The sequence below is a fragment of the Carettochelys insculpta genome, chromosome 3 (assembly GCF_033958435.1).
Source record: "Carettochelys insculpta isolate YL-2023 chromosome 3, ASM3395843v1, whole genome shotgun sequence".
NCBI classification, from domain to species: domain Eukaryota; kingdom Metazoa; phylum Chordata; order Testudines; family Carettochelyidae; genus Carettochelys; species Carettochelys insculpta.
The window spans coordinates 50,544,238-50,559,819 of NC_134139.1; the positions used below are offsets into that span (position 1 = coordinate 50,544,238).

Sequence of the window (15,582 nt, forward strand, 5' to 3'; positions counted from 1 at the left end):
AATAGAATGCCAGTCTGTTAATTCCTGATCTGTGCTTTATCTGCAACACAATGTCTCCAAGAAGGATAATGATTTGAGTCATCATAAAAAACTCAAGATGTTCCAGTCATTAGTGTTGGCTTCAGGTGATTTCATAGCCAGGGGGAACGGGAGACACTTCTGACATATGCAATAGAATCTGCTTACAGTTAATTTGAATATAATGAAATTTAAGTGCTCCTCTGCAAAGCTCTTTGAAATTTACCGATAAAAGCACTGCATAAAGAACTAAACCTTATTATTAATACAGTTCAGATATGTGAGGCACCAGATGGCCAAATCTCTAAATGTTTCCATAATGACTTATTGTGGCAGAACATATGTAATAGCATCCATCAGTTAAACATATAGTTAACACTCTCAGTGAGGCAAATTCTGCTCTCAGTCACATCAAGAGATACACTTTGGATTTATTTCAGATATAACTGAGCACAAAATGTCCTAGGATGAACAATGCGACAATATCATTTTGCTATGGGATCTTTAACTGTTGCTTTTCATTTGTGGCTAAACTAACAGTCCTTAATGCTGTTAAGATGGAGGATTCTACATTTCATTTTGATCAAGAAGAGGAAAAATACCCTAAAAATTATAGAGGGTGCCTGGCCAGTGACCTTCTAATCTTTACCTGTCATCACAAAATGATTTGACACAACATATTACTTGTGCCTTTTCACTGTGTTCATTGGAAGCTGAACATCTGATGTCACTTTTCTGGACTATGGGACTTTGTAGAAGCAGTTCAGATTTGTGTAGGAAGAGACCTTCATTTCTTTCTTGGAGGGCAGAATTCTTGGATGTCTCCTTTCTCCTGCTGCATTTGCTGCAGGGTTATTTGAGTTCTGGAGATGATTAATTGGATGATTGTGCAAGGGTGACAACAATGGGTCTGTTTAGGCTGCAGACCTGATCCATGATGGAGCGAGCGAGAGTGAAATGTACCAACTCCATTGACGAAGGAAAATGAAGGTATCAGTGTATATAGTAACTTGCGCATATCTCCAGTACAGCCTATAAAATATGAGTGAACTGGCATTTGACATATAACAGGCTGGAAACAACTCTTTAGTTTCACCTCATAAATTAGCCTTTGTGCTAGTGCCCAAAGATTTGGTTGATTGCTCACTGATTTGCTTTAGTGCTTAAGTAACGTTTTCCAAGACAAGACAGTTAAACCACAAAAACATACCGTAGTGTCCACAGCCCTGACCTTCCCAGCACGAACATGCTTTGGAATAGGCTCTTCCACTGATACCATCACACAGCCTTCTGCTCCCAGAGTAACAACCACCAGCTTACAGCCTCTTTCTAACAGCACCTGTGCCACCTTGCCAGCATCTTCAGGGCTGTCCACTGGGATTCCTGTTAAAATTTCTGCCTGGAAAAGAAGCCACAAAATTCAAAATCATAATCAGATAGCATTCATTTATCAGAAAATGACTGATCTTTAAACTAACGTTTAATTCTTTGCAATATAGAGAGGTGAGCCAAGTATTTTATCTTTCCTAACAATAGTTAAAGTTGTGTTTACTGAAGAATTCAAACAACTGACCAGATCAAATTACTGAACATGCGGTGAATTTCTCCTGTTATGCATAGGCCTGTAGCTTATGATAATGGTATGTGCATTTCACTTTCAGGAAGTTTAAGTTTAAGTTTAAAAAAAGTTTAAACATGTTCAATAAAGACAAACACACAGATTTGGATGAGTGCTCTTTGATGAAGAGTTTGTATTATATAAGATTGTATAAGTATGGGGGCATGCACACATGCACACTCAATGTTGTTATTGCACAACCATCTTGAAAATGTCCTCCACTCCCTTGATTCATATTTGTCATATGTCTTCCACAATTTAACATCCTTTCATGAATGCTGTATTATATTACCTCCTTCAAACTTTTGTTGAAATACCCACAAAGTCCTGCCAGCTCACTGTGGCTAGGCAGGTGGCGATCTGTGGCTCCTGTTTTCTGAAAGTATCTTGTTTGTTGCCTTTCACTCATCACTGTTAACTCCTCCCCACAGAACCCCATCTGTCTGTTTCATCCACCTGTTGCATCTTCTTATAGATCAAGACCATTTACTTTTTGAGGCAGGCACTCTGTGCATCTATAGCCCTTACCACAATGGCATCTGATCCCTGATCAAGGACGCCAGGCACTATCAAAATGCAGTAATAATAGATTTTGAAAACCCATTATGAAAAAATTAGGATTAATACTAAGGGTATAGAATTAGGTCTGAGTGCAACCCATCTCTCACTACAGTTAATGGAACACTTCAGCCCTGTCTCTCTGTGTCTGTCACTGTTTCTCCTTGCTTCTCTGTCTGCCTCAAGACTCATGAGCAGGCTAGCCTGCCACCCAAGATCTCCCCCTCTGGCCTTAGAGGATGTGCTGCCCCATAGAATTGACAGTATAGTGAATGAGATTCTTAACAGTGTTTATTTTGTACATATACTTAGGAAGAAATCCTGCAGCCCTTATGCAGACAAATCACCCATTGATTTGTGGGATGAGAATGTAATTCATTTTAGGTAGAGAAGAAAATGCCAACAGCCACCTAGCATGGTTTGTATGGTGGATTAATATCACTACACTGCTCAAGGCCCTCCGGAAACGGAGAATACTTATGTAAATTAAAACCATACAATTTTTTAAAACTAAAATTCAAATTATCAGCAAATAAGTGTAAATGTCACATAGTATTTCATGAAGCGTGGAAACTACGCCTCTCCTGTGACACTTTTGAGGAACTAGCCAGCCAATAACAGCTGGGTGGAGACGGACATTAGGCATAGCGAATAATTACTTTTTATTGAAGTGTTTTTATTTACATCTTATCATTGTAGCTCTTTGTCTACTGCTTATGTAGACTCTAACATCTTTGGAACAAGGCTTATTATGTATTCCTTTGTGTACACAGTACTTTGCAGATTGTAGGTGCCACTTCAACAAAAATAAATCTGCTCATAACAACATCTGGAGACTCTTAGGCCATGTCTACTCCAGCAATTATGTTGGCAAAACCTTTGTCTCTCAAGTGTGTGAAAGAAATGCCCCCCACCCCTGAGGGACATTCATTTTGCTGTAATAAGCACGCATGTGCACACTTCTATGTCAGTGGGAGAGGCTCTCCGGCTGACACAGATACCACCACTCATTGAGCATATTCTGTCTGTCTCTCCTGTCAGTATAATGTGGCTACACGAGTGCTCTTACAGCAGAACAGCTATACGAATACAGCTGTGCTGCTGTAAGCTTCTAAGCGTAGGCATGGCCTGAGTGACTCTGAAATTTGTTTCACCACAAAAGCCAAATTTGTTAACTTTCCAGGCATGCTATTTTTTCAGGCCTTTGGGAAAGGAGTGGGTTTGATTTGGTAGGGAGACAGTCATTTTGATTTGCATTTAGTTGGACTGATTTTTATTTATTTTTGCTGCTCTTTGGCCAGTAGTACAACTATGGGGATTTCCTAAGATCACAAACAACATGAATACATTACTTCAGTGTGTATGAATAATGTTTAGCATTAATTTTAAAAAGCGTCCGAAAAATCTTGCGGTTGGTTCTGTAAAACTCTAAACAAAGACAAAATCGATGCTGTCCTTTCTAAAGCAAAGCTCTTATTCTGTCTGCTTAGGGTTTTATATTGTAGCCAGCATCTGGGATCTAAGTTAAGGGGGCATTTCCCACAGTAACAAAAGAGCAGGGTTTGCTCCATTGCTTTGTAATTGAGTTGCTTTTTTGGAGGGGAAAGAGGGAGGAATTACAATTTGTAATGGAAACTACAAAAATATTTCTTACAAGAGATTCTTAAGTAGATAGCTTTGCTGCTACATATGTATGAACGTAGCACTCCAGCTGCTTGTCACTGTTGAGATGCAACTTGCCTCTAACAGGATGGTGAAACTAGAACATGCAGGAGCAAGCTAGGAGCCATTTTCCCACAGAAGTGGCAGAAACCAGAATGATACTCTGTGCCAATAGTCTGAATTTTACAGTAAATGTCAACTGATGTTAAATATAAATCTGCTGTGCTGGGTTATAAAATTTCCTCCCACCAATAAACTCTCATTTAAAATAATACTGGTCAACAATTGAAGGAAGTAACTAATGGTTATCTTAAAAAAAGCACTGTACAATAACAATACCAAAAGCCCAAGATGGACTTTTTAATAGCTTTTGATTGAACTCCATACAGCAGCACATAAAAGGAATCTATTTGTCTCTCATTAAATCTCACAAAAACTCTGACTCAGAGAAAAAGAGACACATTATATCAGGGTAAGTCCCACAAAACTGTCAATAAAATCAGTTCAGAATAAACATTTAGATCATGGAGCTACTATTTTACTCCAAATATGAATAAGGATTATCACAACAGTAATGTTGAAGAGCCAAAAACTCAAGCATAAGGAACAAAGTACAGTTAAATTGGACTGCTCAACATAAATTTTGCTCTCTTGTTCTTATGCCTTAAAATATAGTCTTTATACTTGTTAAATAGTGCAATTTATAATTCCATGAAAAGGAACGCACGTCAAAATTAAGGCTATGTATAATTTTATGATAAACACACACTATTTTGCAGTATCTGTTTTAATGTCAACTACATAAAACACATCATGTATTTCCACCTAATTTAATTACTACTGAAGTGCTGAGACATACCATACTTTAAGGAGAAGAGTACAAATAAAACATCCACACTTCACAAGAATATCATAGAGTATCATACTGAATACACTGTAAGAAAGTACACACAAGCTACCACATAGATGCTAACTTGTACAAAAAAGATAATCTGAGAAATGGTACGATCATTCGCAGAAAGGTATGTTCAATCTTATTTTTCATTTTCTATCTTTTGAATACTTGACTATGTAAGCATACATTAATTTTACAGTAGGGCATTTTATTATATATTGCATTACTTAATAAATATATAATTAAAAACTGACCATATTTTAAGTCATAAACAGAGAGGGGCAAAATTAAGAGTGAATGTTCAGTTTTACATTTGCTTTCCTTGACAGCAAATGATCAGGAGCTATTTGGCGGGATGACTCCAGAAGCCAGTCACTCTTTGCAAAGCCTTTCTAATCATGCCTGATTTTATAGTCTCTCAGGTTTATCCAGGGAGTCTCTGGGCCAGATTGTCAGCTAATGTAAACTGCTGTAATACTAAGGGGTGTAAACTCTTTGGGGAAGAAACCATCTTTTTGTTCTGTTTGTACAGTGCCTAGCACAGTGCCTATAGAGTCCATTACTCAGCTTCTGAGGTACTTTCATAATAAAGTAACAGTGTAACTGTGTGGAGTTACACCAGCTAAGGATCTGATGTGCAGTTCTTAAGATTGTCCCAGGTCAAAATATTGGTTTCGCACTTGACTTGAGGCTTTAATTGTACTGAGAACTACATCACAAAGTTTTGACTGTGTGAATTCTAACAGATGAGTAATTCAACTGAAGTCACTGAGTCTACGTGTGAATAATGGATTGTAAAAATCAGACCACAAGTTAAGATAGTTGTTTGTAGCTTTTAGTTGTTTCAAATTAGTAGTTTCAAGTTTCTAATCAGAATATATGGGAGAAAAACACTTCTCATGGTAGAATAATTTTAAAAGGCCCACAGGCTTTCACTTAAAACTCTTTCTCCCTTCTGTACTTGCAACACTGTCCAAAGAATCACATCTTTCATTGAAAGACTAAATATGGAAAAGTGCCATTCCAAAAGTTATAAACAACTGATAACATGGGCTTAGAATGAGGTCGGAATTCAAACATAACGATATTGTGAAATGCCTACATCCTCTATAAGAAATGCAGCAACAGTAATTTCCCAATATATTAACTCAGCAAATGCCAGATCATGCGAAGCTCAGAAGGGTATGTGGGCCAGATTGTTGCGTTGTTGTATCTGATATAATAGCTGTTGTCTGTCACTTGGTAAAATGTCTCCCTCTTGAATAAAGCTCCATATTATGAAGCACTATTTTGATTTCCAATCAATGACAGCTATATTGCCATAATCTCAATATATGGTAGGTCTCTCTCTTAAGCAAACTGCTGTTATTTTATATTTATATACAGTAAAAGCCCAGTTATCCAGCACTTGGATAACCAGCACATTTGGTTAACTGGCATGCCTGGCTTGGGCTGGCAGCCATGGGGCCAGCGTCCTGGCTGGGGCTGGCTGCTGTGGGTTCAGTGTCTTGGCCGGGGTGGGTAGGTAGAGGCAGAGCAGGGCTGGGCCAGCTCAAATAACCGGCACATTTTATTATTCAGCATCTCCAGTTCCCTGGGGATGCCAGATAACAACACTTGTACTGTAGAGCTTTTTGCCCAGGCATTTCACAGTGTTCCACAAATATTAACTAATTAATATTAGTTAACTAATATTATCTAATTAATCTTTGCTCCACCTCTGACAACTAAGCCATTATTATTCTACTTATTTCATAGATGGGGAAAGCAAGGGCCAGAATGATTAAGAGATTCACCCAAAACAGCACAAGTCAGTGGCAGAGCTGGGATTTCAGCTCATGAGTCATAAGTCAGTTCTTTGCCCCAACATTTAAATCGACTTTTCTTCTTCTGAAGAGCTTTTCAATATCCTGTCTGCAAAACCAGATGACCCTTGAAGTATATTTAGGATCATACTTGAATCTCAGATGGTGGGATATATTATTAACTAACTTTCAAGGCTAGACAGCAGTAAATGCAAATAGCTCATGTGTGATTGTTTCTACTTTTATATGTACCTAGAAGCTGGAGCCTCACTGTCTTATGCATTGTACTAACATATAAGAAAGACACCGTCATTTGCCTTGAGGAAGTCAACTTGTACGGGTCAATCTCCTGCAAATTTAAAAAGATGAAATGTTAGAAAAGGGCTCTCTTCTTTTTCTTAAGATGAAACTTGATACATTTATTCTGCATTTCTTTCATTAGAAGAATTAGGAGAATGGAGAGCTAGCACATTCCTGCCAAAACCTCAGGGATTAAGCTATGTTACATCTGGTGTACAGAGAATTATCAAACCAGTTTCAACAAGCTTGATCTTTCTGGGAAAAGAAGAAGAAAAAAAAAAAACTAAAATACAAGCTAAGCAAAGAAAGAACTGATAACCTTGCAAGGTTTGAGTATTTTGTCTATAAAACACATAGAAACAGCTGTCAGATATATATATATATATATATATATAAAAAAATATGTATATATAAATATATATGTATGAAGCAAGAGTAAAAAAGGACATCTTGTGAAAACACTTTCTAGAAGAACTAATGGTACATGCTCCACTGATAGCATAATACTTTGTTTACTTCTTTCCAGCAGATAAATCCATAAGGACAAGATGTGCTTTTATACCATATCCTGCACCCATAAACATTAATAGCTAGTGTTTAATGAATGACAAGCATTCAGGTGTGAAATCTTACTGGCTACACATAGGTTTGGCACAAAAAGGTAAACAATAGAACAGCGATGGGCAACTTGTGGCCCACGGGCTGCCTGCATTTCACTGGGGTGAGCTGCTGGCAGGCTACCAGACAGATTATTTAGTTTGTGTCCACAGCTGCAGCGGCACACCTGCCTGCAGCTCCCATTGGCTGAAGTTCACCGTTCCTCGTCAACAAGAACTGTGGGAAGCAGTGGCTAGCAAGTGTCTGTAGCCGGTGCTTGCAGGATGTGGATTCCAATATAGTAAACTGTTGTTGCTAGATAAAAGATGGAATTTGTACTGACACCTATATTTAATGTTAACAGATACTTCTCCTTACAAATTATTTGTTTAAATTACTATTTAAGTTACTTATAACTTTGCCAAACCATAGCCATTTGGGCAGAAATTTTCCATGCCAGTGTCTGCCTCAGGTTGAATCTTTGGAGAAATTTCATCTAAAATGATCCAGCCATTTCTTTTAACAAGGGCTGGGGAAAACTAGCTGCTTTGCCACGGTACTTTTTAATAACAAATTTATTGCAAATCTCTAGCATTGTGGTGCCACGTATCACATGAGGAGGATAAAAAGAATGGTTGAAGAATTTCGTTGTAGTCCTTCATGATCAAAGATAACACTGATGATGGCATTGTCTCTTGTGAGTACAATTGTGGCTAAAAAGTACAATGTGCTGGTGGCAGTCCTTTCCACGCTGAGTGTGTCTATAGCTCTGTAGTGAGAAAGGGATTATGGTTTATGCCTGTGGAATCTGATGCTGTTTACAACTCATCTTCTGTGCCTCAAGGTTCATATAGCAACTAATCTTGAAATGACTCTATCACTGCTGTTTCCCAGTGTAATCTGTCTGGTGCTGACAACTCCCAGCTGTCAGTATCAATGCGGCACTGGTTCAAGTTATGCTTCAGTGTCTCCTTCAAGTGTTTCTTCTGGTTGCTTTGTGTACAGTTACCCCTTTCAGTTCACCATACAGCAACTGCTTTGGCATTTTGGTGTCAGCCATCCTCAGCACATGACTAACCCATCATAACTGTGATGTCATCTTGATGACCACTGCTTCAATCTTTGTACTGTCTGCCTTTCAGAACCTTGTTTCCAGTGTCTTTATCTTCTCATTTGATGTGGCGTATGGAATACAGATGTTGTAAAAGGAACTTATCTAGACATTTGATTTGGTGCCTGTCACACATCCAGGTTTTGCACTCATACAACAAATTGGACTGAACAACTGCTTTATAAACTTTTGGCTTGGATTGAAGCCAAATATCATGCTGTTGCCAGACTCTGCAGGATAGTCTGCCAAATGATGACATGATTTTGTTGTGAACTCTTCGCCGAATGAGGCAAAGGTCCTGTCAAAAAAACTAGTATGTAATCATGTCATTAAACTGTAACACGATGCATATGTACATGAGACTCAAACTAATATTGCACTGGCCACCTTCACTCAGGCATTTTCTAGCTTTTGAGTGCTTAGCTTTGCAAGATTAACATTATTTTAACCTAGCTCCCTTGCTTGTAACACAATACATGCAATACTGTATATTCTGTACAGAAAGAAAAAGAGACAGATACATACTATGCTGGCATGGGCTGAATTGAGATTTGCACTGAGGCTAAGCATTTCTCATTAGCATTATCTTTAAACAGAGGTTTATGCAAAGAACTGCTGAGCCACATTTTTTGTAATTTCACCGGTGAACATCTGGAGTAATTCCACTGAAACAGCTAACTAATTTACAGTAGTGTAACTGGGATAATTTGTACCACTGTGGTCTCCCCCCAGCTCCCAGTTACAACACAAAAGCTGTGAAATACGTAATTCATATATGCTGCCATTACATGAAATATTTTTGTACATGACTGATGGCCCTGGGAGGCATATATGTACATAAATTTACCTACCAAACTCCTCAAATGCATATATTAAAGTAATTTGAAATTTAAGGAAGTCATAACAAGAAACAGGAAATATATGGAACACGGATACAGAACAATGGCTAAATAAAAGCATACCAATAAGAAATACTGTCACAGGGCTGGTACCTCCCATCCCCATCTGGAGTGGCGAAGGTATCGTTAGGCTCCCCATGGTCGTACACTCACAGTGGTCTTGCAACCAAAGTCCATTTCCCTGGTTTGCCTTTAGAGCAGCATGTCTCAAAGGCCAGAGCCAGTTACAGTGGCCCTTACATTCATGGCAGTGAAGTCTAGGGGACAGAGTCACTCACAGTAGCCCTTTCCCTCCGAGCTGAGTCAATCACCAAGGCCCTTGTTACTAGGGCTGTCGCTCAATGAGCACAATCAATCACAGTGGCTTCCTCTCCCCTTGAGCCCCACCTTAAGGCACTAATTGCAGAGGGATGGCCCGCAATTGGGTCAGTGGGGAACCCACATAGAATATATTGACTCAGTCAGGTGTGAGGTATCACTCCTTCACCCTCTCTGGGCCACTTCCTACTGTGTCCTGGGGTTGCCATCTGTGGGTTCTTGGGGCCTCCAGGCTCCTCCGTGAAGTGGACTCTCCTAGTCTCTCTATGACAGCAGGCAGGGTCTTCCAGCCAGAGTATCAGCAGTTCTTCGGCAGGAGCCTCCACCACAGCTCCTTCCTCTCCAGCCATCCACCCTGAATAAGTTGATCTGTTTCATTTTATATCTGGTTCCCAGCTGGCGCATGTCCAGCAGGGCTGTAGGAGCAGGGCCGCCTCACCCCAAAGAGCAGGATTAACTCCCTCAGTACCAGGGTGGGGCCATGCGCTCTGTCACAAACACCTTCAAATTTCTGACACAAGAAAAACAAATGCTTCAACTGCTTCTGTTTTCTTAACAAAAGAAGAAATCTTTGATAGATGCTCACCCTGAAAAGCATTCTAACTATGGCAACTCAGCATGCATGAATGGGATGAAGGAAGATACAGATGATTAGTATACTTCTGGTAAGGGAATGGATTTCATTGTAAAGTGCAAAAGGTTACTGTTATAACTATTACGTTACAATGAAAACTATATACCTGTAATTCTCATTCTCAGAAAATGCATTAACAAGGCATCACTCTTGGACCTGCAATTTAGAATGTCACAGGCAGGAACTTCCATACATTTTCAAATGAATAAATGTCATGACAAACAGAAGTTGTGTGCCTGTGCTTGATGAGGGGAGAGTGTGATCCCTTCTGTCTCCAACTGTTCCTTTTTGAAGCAAACAGTAAGAAGAATAAAGAATGCAAACTGAACCCACAACTCTGCAGTCAGTGTGTGTTGGGGAGGAATCTATTATAATTATACACCTGTATCTCTTCTTCTCAGAAAGGAAGCAATTTTCTTTTCTCAAAGTGGTGGTAATAGCATACCCCTAGGATAGCACACTAAAAATCTCAAGGGTGTCTCTATGAAAGCTGACATTGTAGCAATAAATTGTCACATAGGGGAAACAGCAACATTTGTGTTGGAAGCAGCAGTGAGAAAAAAATATCAGGGACAGGCAGTAATAAAAGAAACAAGGTTTTGTATTTAACAAATAGGGGATGAAAGCCCACAGGCAAAAAAAGTAAACAGGACAACATGAAAAAAACCCCCAAAACATTGAGGTGAACTAGAGAGGTGGGAGAGCTGGGCTGCTCTTAGCCCAGAAATAGTCCCGTAAGCATTTATGGCCTAAGGGACAGCCAGGCAATAACGCTTTCAGAGAACGCCAAATGTCTGCCTTGCAAATCACCTGGGAAGTAATGATTAGAGGCTGGCTCTGAACATCCTCCATCATTACCTCATGTACCTGAGTTGTGATGGCTGTTAGATATGTCTGAGCCATAAGAGATGTCACTGCCAGTTGAGCCGGAAAATCAGCCCCTGGACTCTTGATGAGCTGCAATGACTGGAAGAGATGAATACATTGCAGGTGCTTAAATGCTGTGAGGCTGGCAACTTAACAGACCCACATCAAAATGGGCATTATTGGCTGTCACTGAGAGTCCCTGAAACTCTAATAGACTTGTGCATTAATGTCTTAAGGGCTCACCTGGATCATGACATTCTGAGGCCTTAAAATATGTCAAGTGTAAGAGGCCTCATACCATAAATAATGAATTTATTATTTTCAAAGAAAGGACACAGCCCATATAAACATAAAATCATTATCAAAACAAAAAAGTGTTAAACTTGGAAGTGACAGCTTGTGCGTAGCCACGGGTCAAAATTGAGGAGTAAAGGGACTTCAAAGTACCCACGGCTGACCTGCGGCTACACACAAGCCGTCACTTTGAAGTTGCCACGGGGGAGATTTACCCTAATGAAGTGCTGCATATGCACCACAGCACTGCATTAGTAATCTCCCAACACCCTAATTACCATGCCCCCTTCAAAGTTGGGGGCTAGTCTAGACACAGCCATCGTTACAAATGTTTACTCCAATTTAATTTTTGCTATGAAACTGAATTATGGGAATTTTCCTTTTGCCATACTAAAAAAATACAGTGCAGGTTGCCAAAACCAGCAAAGGGAAGTGTGCACAAATTTGTCCTCCTCAAGATCCACTAAGCCCATAAGATGATTACTAGAGTCCTGTGTGGAATACAATTATCTATCGATGGATGTGGTTATCCACTGATAGATAGCGGCATCCTCTGATCTGCAGAGCTCTGTTCACAAGTGACACCGTGGCCAACTGAGAGTAGCATGGTCCCGTAGTTTCTGCTTGCCAGTGCCCCACGCTGGCAACTCCTGCCAGCCATGTAGCTGTACCGCCCCCAGCAGGGATGTGAGACCCCAGACAGGAGATGAGGTGGTAGGGGGGCTGTACAGCCACACAGCTGACAGGAGCTGCCAACACAGGGCACTGGCTCCCAGGAGTGACAGGACCATGCACCTCTCTGTTGTCCAGTGTCTCTTGAGAGTAGAGCCCTTTGGATCAGCAGATATCGATGTCTATCCTTCAATCATGTGAAGCATGGATAGCACATGATGTGGAAAGCAGCGCGAGCACTAAAATATACATCTGTACAGGTCAAAAGAAAAGCACACTAACACTTCAGAAAACAAAGAAGAACACAAGGGAAAGCACTATATGATTGAGCACAGTGAATAAAAGATGGAAACCTTCTGCCTATTACCAGCCATGGGGGAACCTATGCATGACATCACTCCTAGGACAAGTCCCATACAAGCATAAGCTTCGCAGGATAGCTTCACGGCATTGCATCTCTGACCTCACATGTTCCTGATTGTATCGGCAGTGAGATTATTTATTTATTTAAATAAGCTATGGAGGTACAATCAGAATTTTGCCAGTAGCAGCTGGCCAAAAAAACACTGCCTTAGACTAATGGTAGACTTACTCACAGAAATCCTAATGTTACAAGTTCAATTATTGTTTTTTCTCATTCGTGGCCTCCTGTCTGCCAGTAAGAGTAGGGTAAGGATATTTGTGTAACCAGATGTGTATATTTTTGTCATATTTGAATTAAAATGTCTAGTGAGAAACTTCTTTTCCCCATATCTCCTTTATTTATCAACCAATTTTGATAAAATTTGAAATGGAGTCAGTTTTTCTTTTTTAGAGGCCCTCATATTGAGAGGCCCTAAACTGTATCTTAGTTAGTTTATGCCTTAATCTGGCATGGTTCATGAGCCAGCTTGGCACTGGTTTTAGCAGGAATTTCAGAATAGGCTGTCTCAATGTGCAATCTACAGCCAAGGGATGTTGAGATGGTGATCCCACAGCAAGCTGAGTAATGGTTTCCCCTAAGATATCTCATGTGCACCAGGGATCTCTTACAACCATATTTTTTTACCTGCTGGTTGCTCTTAACACATTTGTGATAAGTAAGGGAGAAAAACCATGGCAACAGCAACAATAATATGCAGCAAACTCAAACAAGGGCCTTGTGTGACACTGATGCCAACTTGTTGCCTGTGATGCAATTTCTTGTTTTTGCATATTATCCTGATGATGGCAGGGAAAGAAGATGTGGATGAGAGAGAGAAAACTGTGGAAAATGATAAAGTGGAGAAATGGAGGGCTCCTCTGCTGGTCAGTGACAAGAGCTATCCACAAAGGTCTCTGCTAGGTACACTGAAAAGGTAACTATCAAGTAGGAACATACAAAGCTGCCTGTATTCGCTCAGTTGCAGCATGTGCACACCATCTCTGGCAAGAAAAACAAAAAAGCAGTCCAGTAGCACTTTAAAGACTAACAAAATAATTTATTAGGTGATGAGCTTTTGTGGGACAGACCCATTTCTTCAGATCATAGCCAAACCAGACCAGCCTCAATATTTAAGGCACAGTGAACCAAAAATAGTAATCAAGGTTGACAAATCAGAAAACTATTATCAAGGTGAGCAAATCAGAGAGTAGAGGGGCAGAAGTGGGGGGAGGTCAAGAATTAGATAAAGCCAAATATGCATAAGAACCCCTATCATAACCTAGAAAATTCCCATCCTGGTTCATACCATGTGTTAATGTGTCAAATTTGAATATAAAAGAGAGTTCAGCAGCCTCTCTTTCCAAACTGTTGTGAAAATTCCTCTTCAGTAAGACGCAAACTTGGTTAAGGAAGGTTAAGGGCACCACAATGTTCTTGACAATCTAATGACATTCTCATTATTGTTGCAGAGGGAAGACAGGACTGGGAGTAAGGATCAATTATAATATATACCATTCAGAAGAAAATACATTATAGAGTGTGTCAATTACAGATCTCCCATCCATTCATCCTCTCCCTGCTTGGTAACCCAACTTACAGTCAAGAAGGGCTGGTCTTATCTCTCTCTTCGGAACCTATTAATTCTACTTCAGGTGCTATTTACAAAGGGTCATTCAACAGCGAAGAAAAGTATTTCTCCTTCCTCATCGGCCTAGAGGCCAAGCCTGCTGCCTCCTCGGGGTTTGAGAGAGAAGGCTCAGGAACATGGCTTGATTCTCCATATGATGTGTTGCTGGGGATGGAGTCCCCTTTTAAATTTCACTGACAACATCACTGTTCTCTAACACGACAACTGGCCATTACCTCATTTTCATTGCAGCAGAAGATGTCGGAATGGGTGTAAAATTGTGGATCTAGGTCAACAAGACCTGGAGCAGCATTAAATAAGGTCTTCACTGCAACGGAATGGAAAAAGTTGTTTAAGTCAATGGCGTTTTTGCATGATACATTTACAACACGACTACCTGGAAGCCCAAATTCCCTCATGGGACAAATGCATTTCAGCTCCTCAGCTTTTCCCTACAGATATTCAAACTACTTAAAACACATACAAAACCCAGAAAACCATATTTTCTCATTTTACATAGAACCTTTGTTAACTGTGGTACAGAAAAATATATACACTCCCCCACATTGGTATACATTCATCAGCTTTTAGAGGGAAACTAGAGGAGAGAAACTGACATGATTCAAGCTGTAGTCATAGGATTTTTTTTAAACTAAAATAATCTAAATTGAGATATCTAATATAAATAATTTCATTTGTGGAGTGACTTCCTTAGGAATATTTTAATGAGGTTTAAAAACACCGATTTAGCGCCAGAACTCCCTGGGAGGAAGGTAACATTGTAATATTCATTTTACATGTGAGGAAGCTCAGACACAGTCATGAAGGCTTTGTCTAGCTAGACTACAATCTAAAAGTATTAGGAGGTATTAGCTAACATTTCAAAACTAGTCTAGTAGTTGATGGAAATGTTATCTTGGTTAAAACCTGTCAAAGTGTATTAGCTAACATCTACTAGTGACTTGTCTTTAAACTTACTTACGTAGGCCTAGCCTACACTAGAAAAGGTTTGTCCTATCAGCACAGCGTAAGTGACTTCTGCACAGTACCACAGAAGCCTATGGATTTCTTGCTCTGCCCATCTCCAGGTTAGTATATCTGTTCCTCAGACTTAAGATCCTTCCTTCTTCCATAGAAAATATAACCTCTTATATTAGAAATTTTACTTATACTCAGTGGCAAAATTTTTCAAACTTTGAAGTCTGGGTTTTAAATCTATCTTAAGCACGTGGGCATAAGAAGCCTGAATTTCAGACACAATAACACTTACGAATCCTATTTATTTGAATGAAAGCTTCAGGTGA

General features: G+C 39.8%; 1 protein-coding gene across 3 annotated transcripts in view; it reads right to left on the minus strand.

The window, feature by feature from the left end:
* The window catches only part of RBKS (ribokinase), a 105,767-nt gene that overhangs the window by 25,624 nt on the left and 64,561 nt on the right, over positions 1-15,582 (minus strand). For all 3 annotated transcript variants that reach the window (XM_074989812.1, XM_074989813.1, XM_074989815.1), the window contains 2 exons: positions 14,515-14,606; positions 1,229-1,417 (listed from right to left, as the gene is read on the minus strand). In XM_074989812.1, the coding sequence (XP_074845913.1) occupies positions 1,229-1,417; positions 14,515-14,606 (281 nt within the window). The remainder of the gene's footprint in view (positions 1-1,228; positions 1,418-14,514; positions 14,607-15,582) is intronic.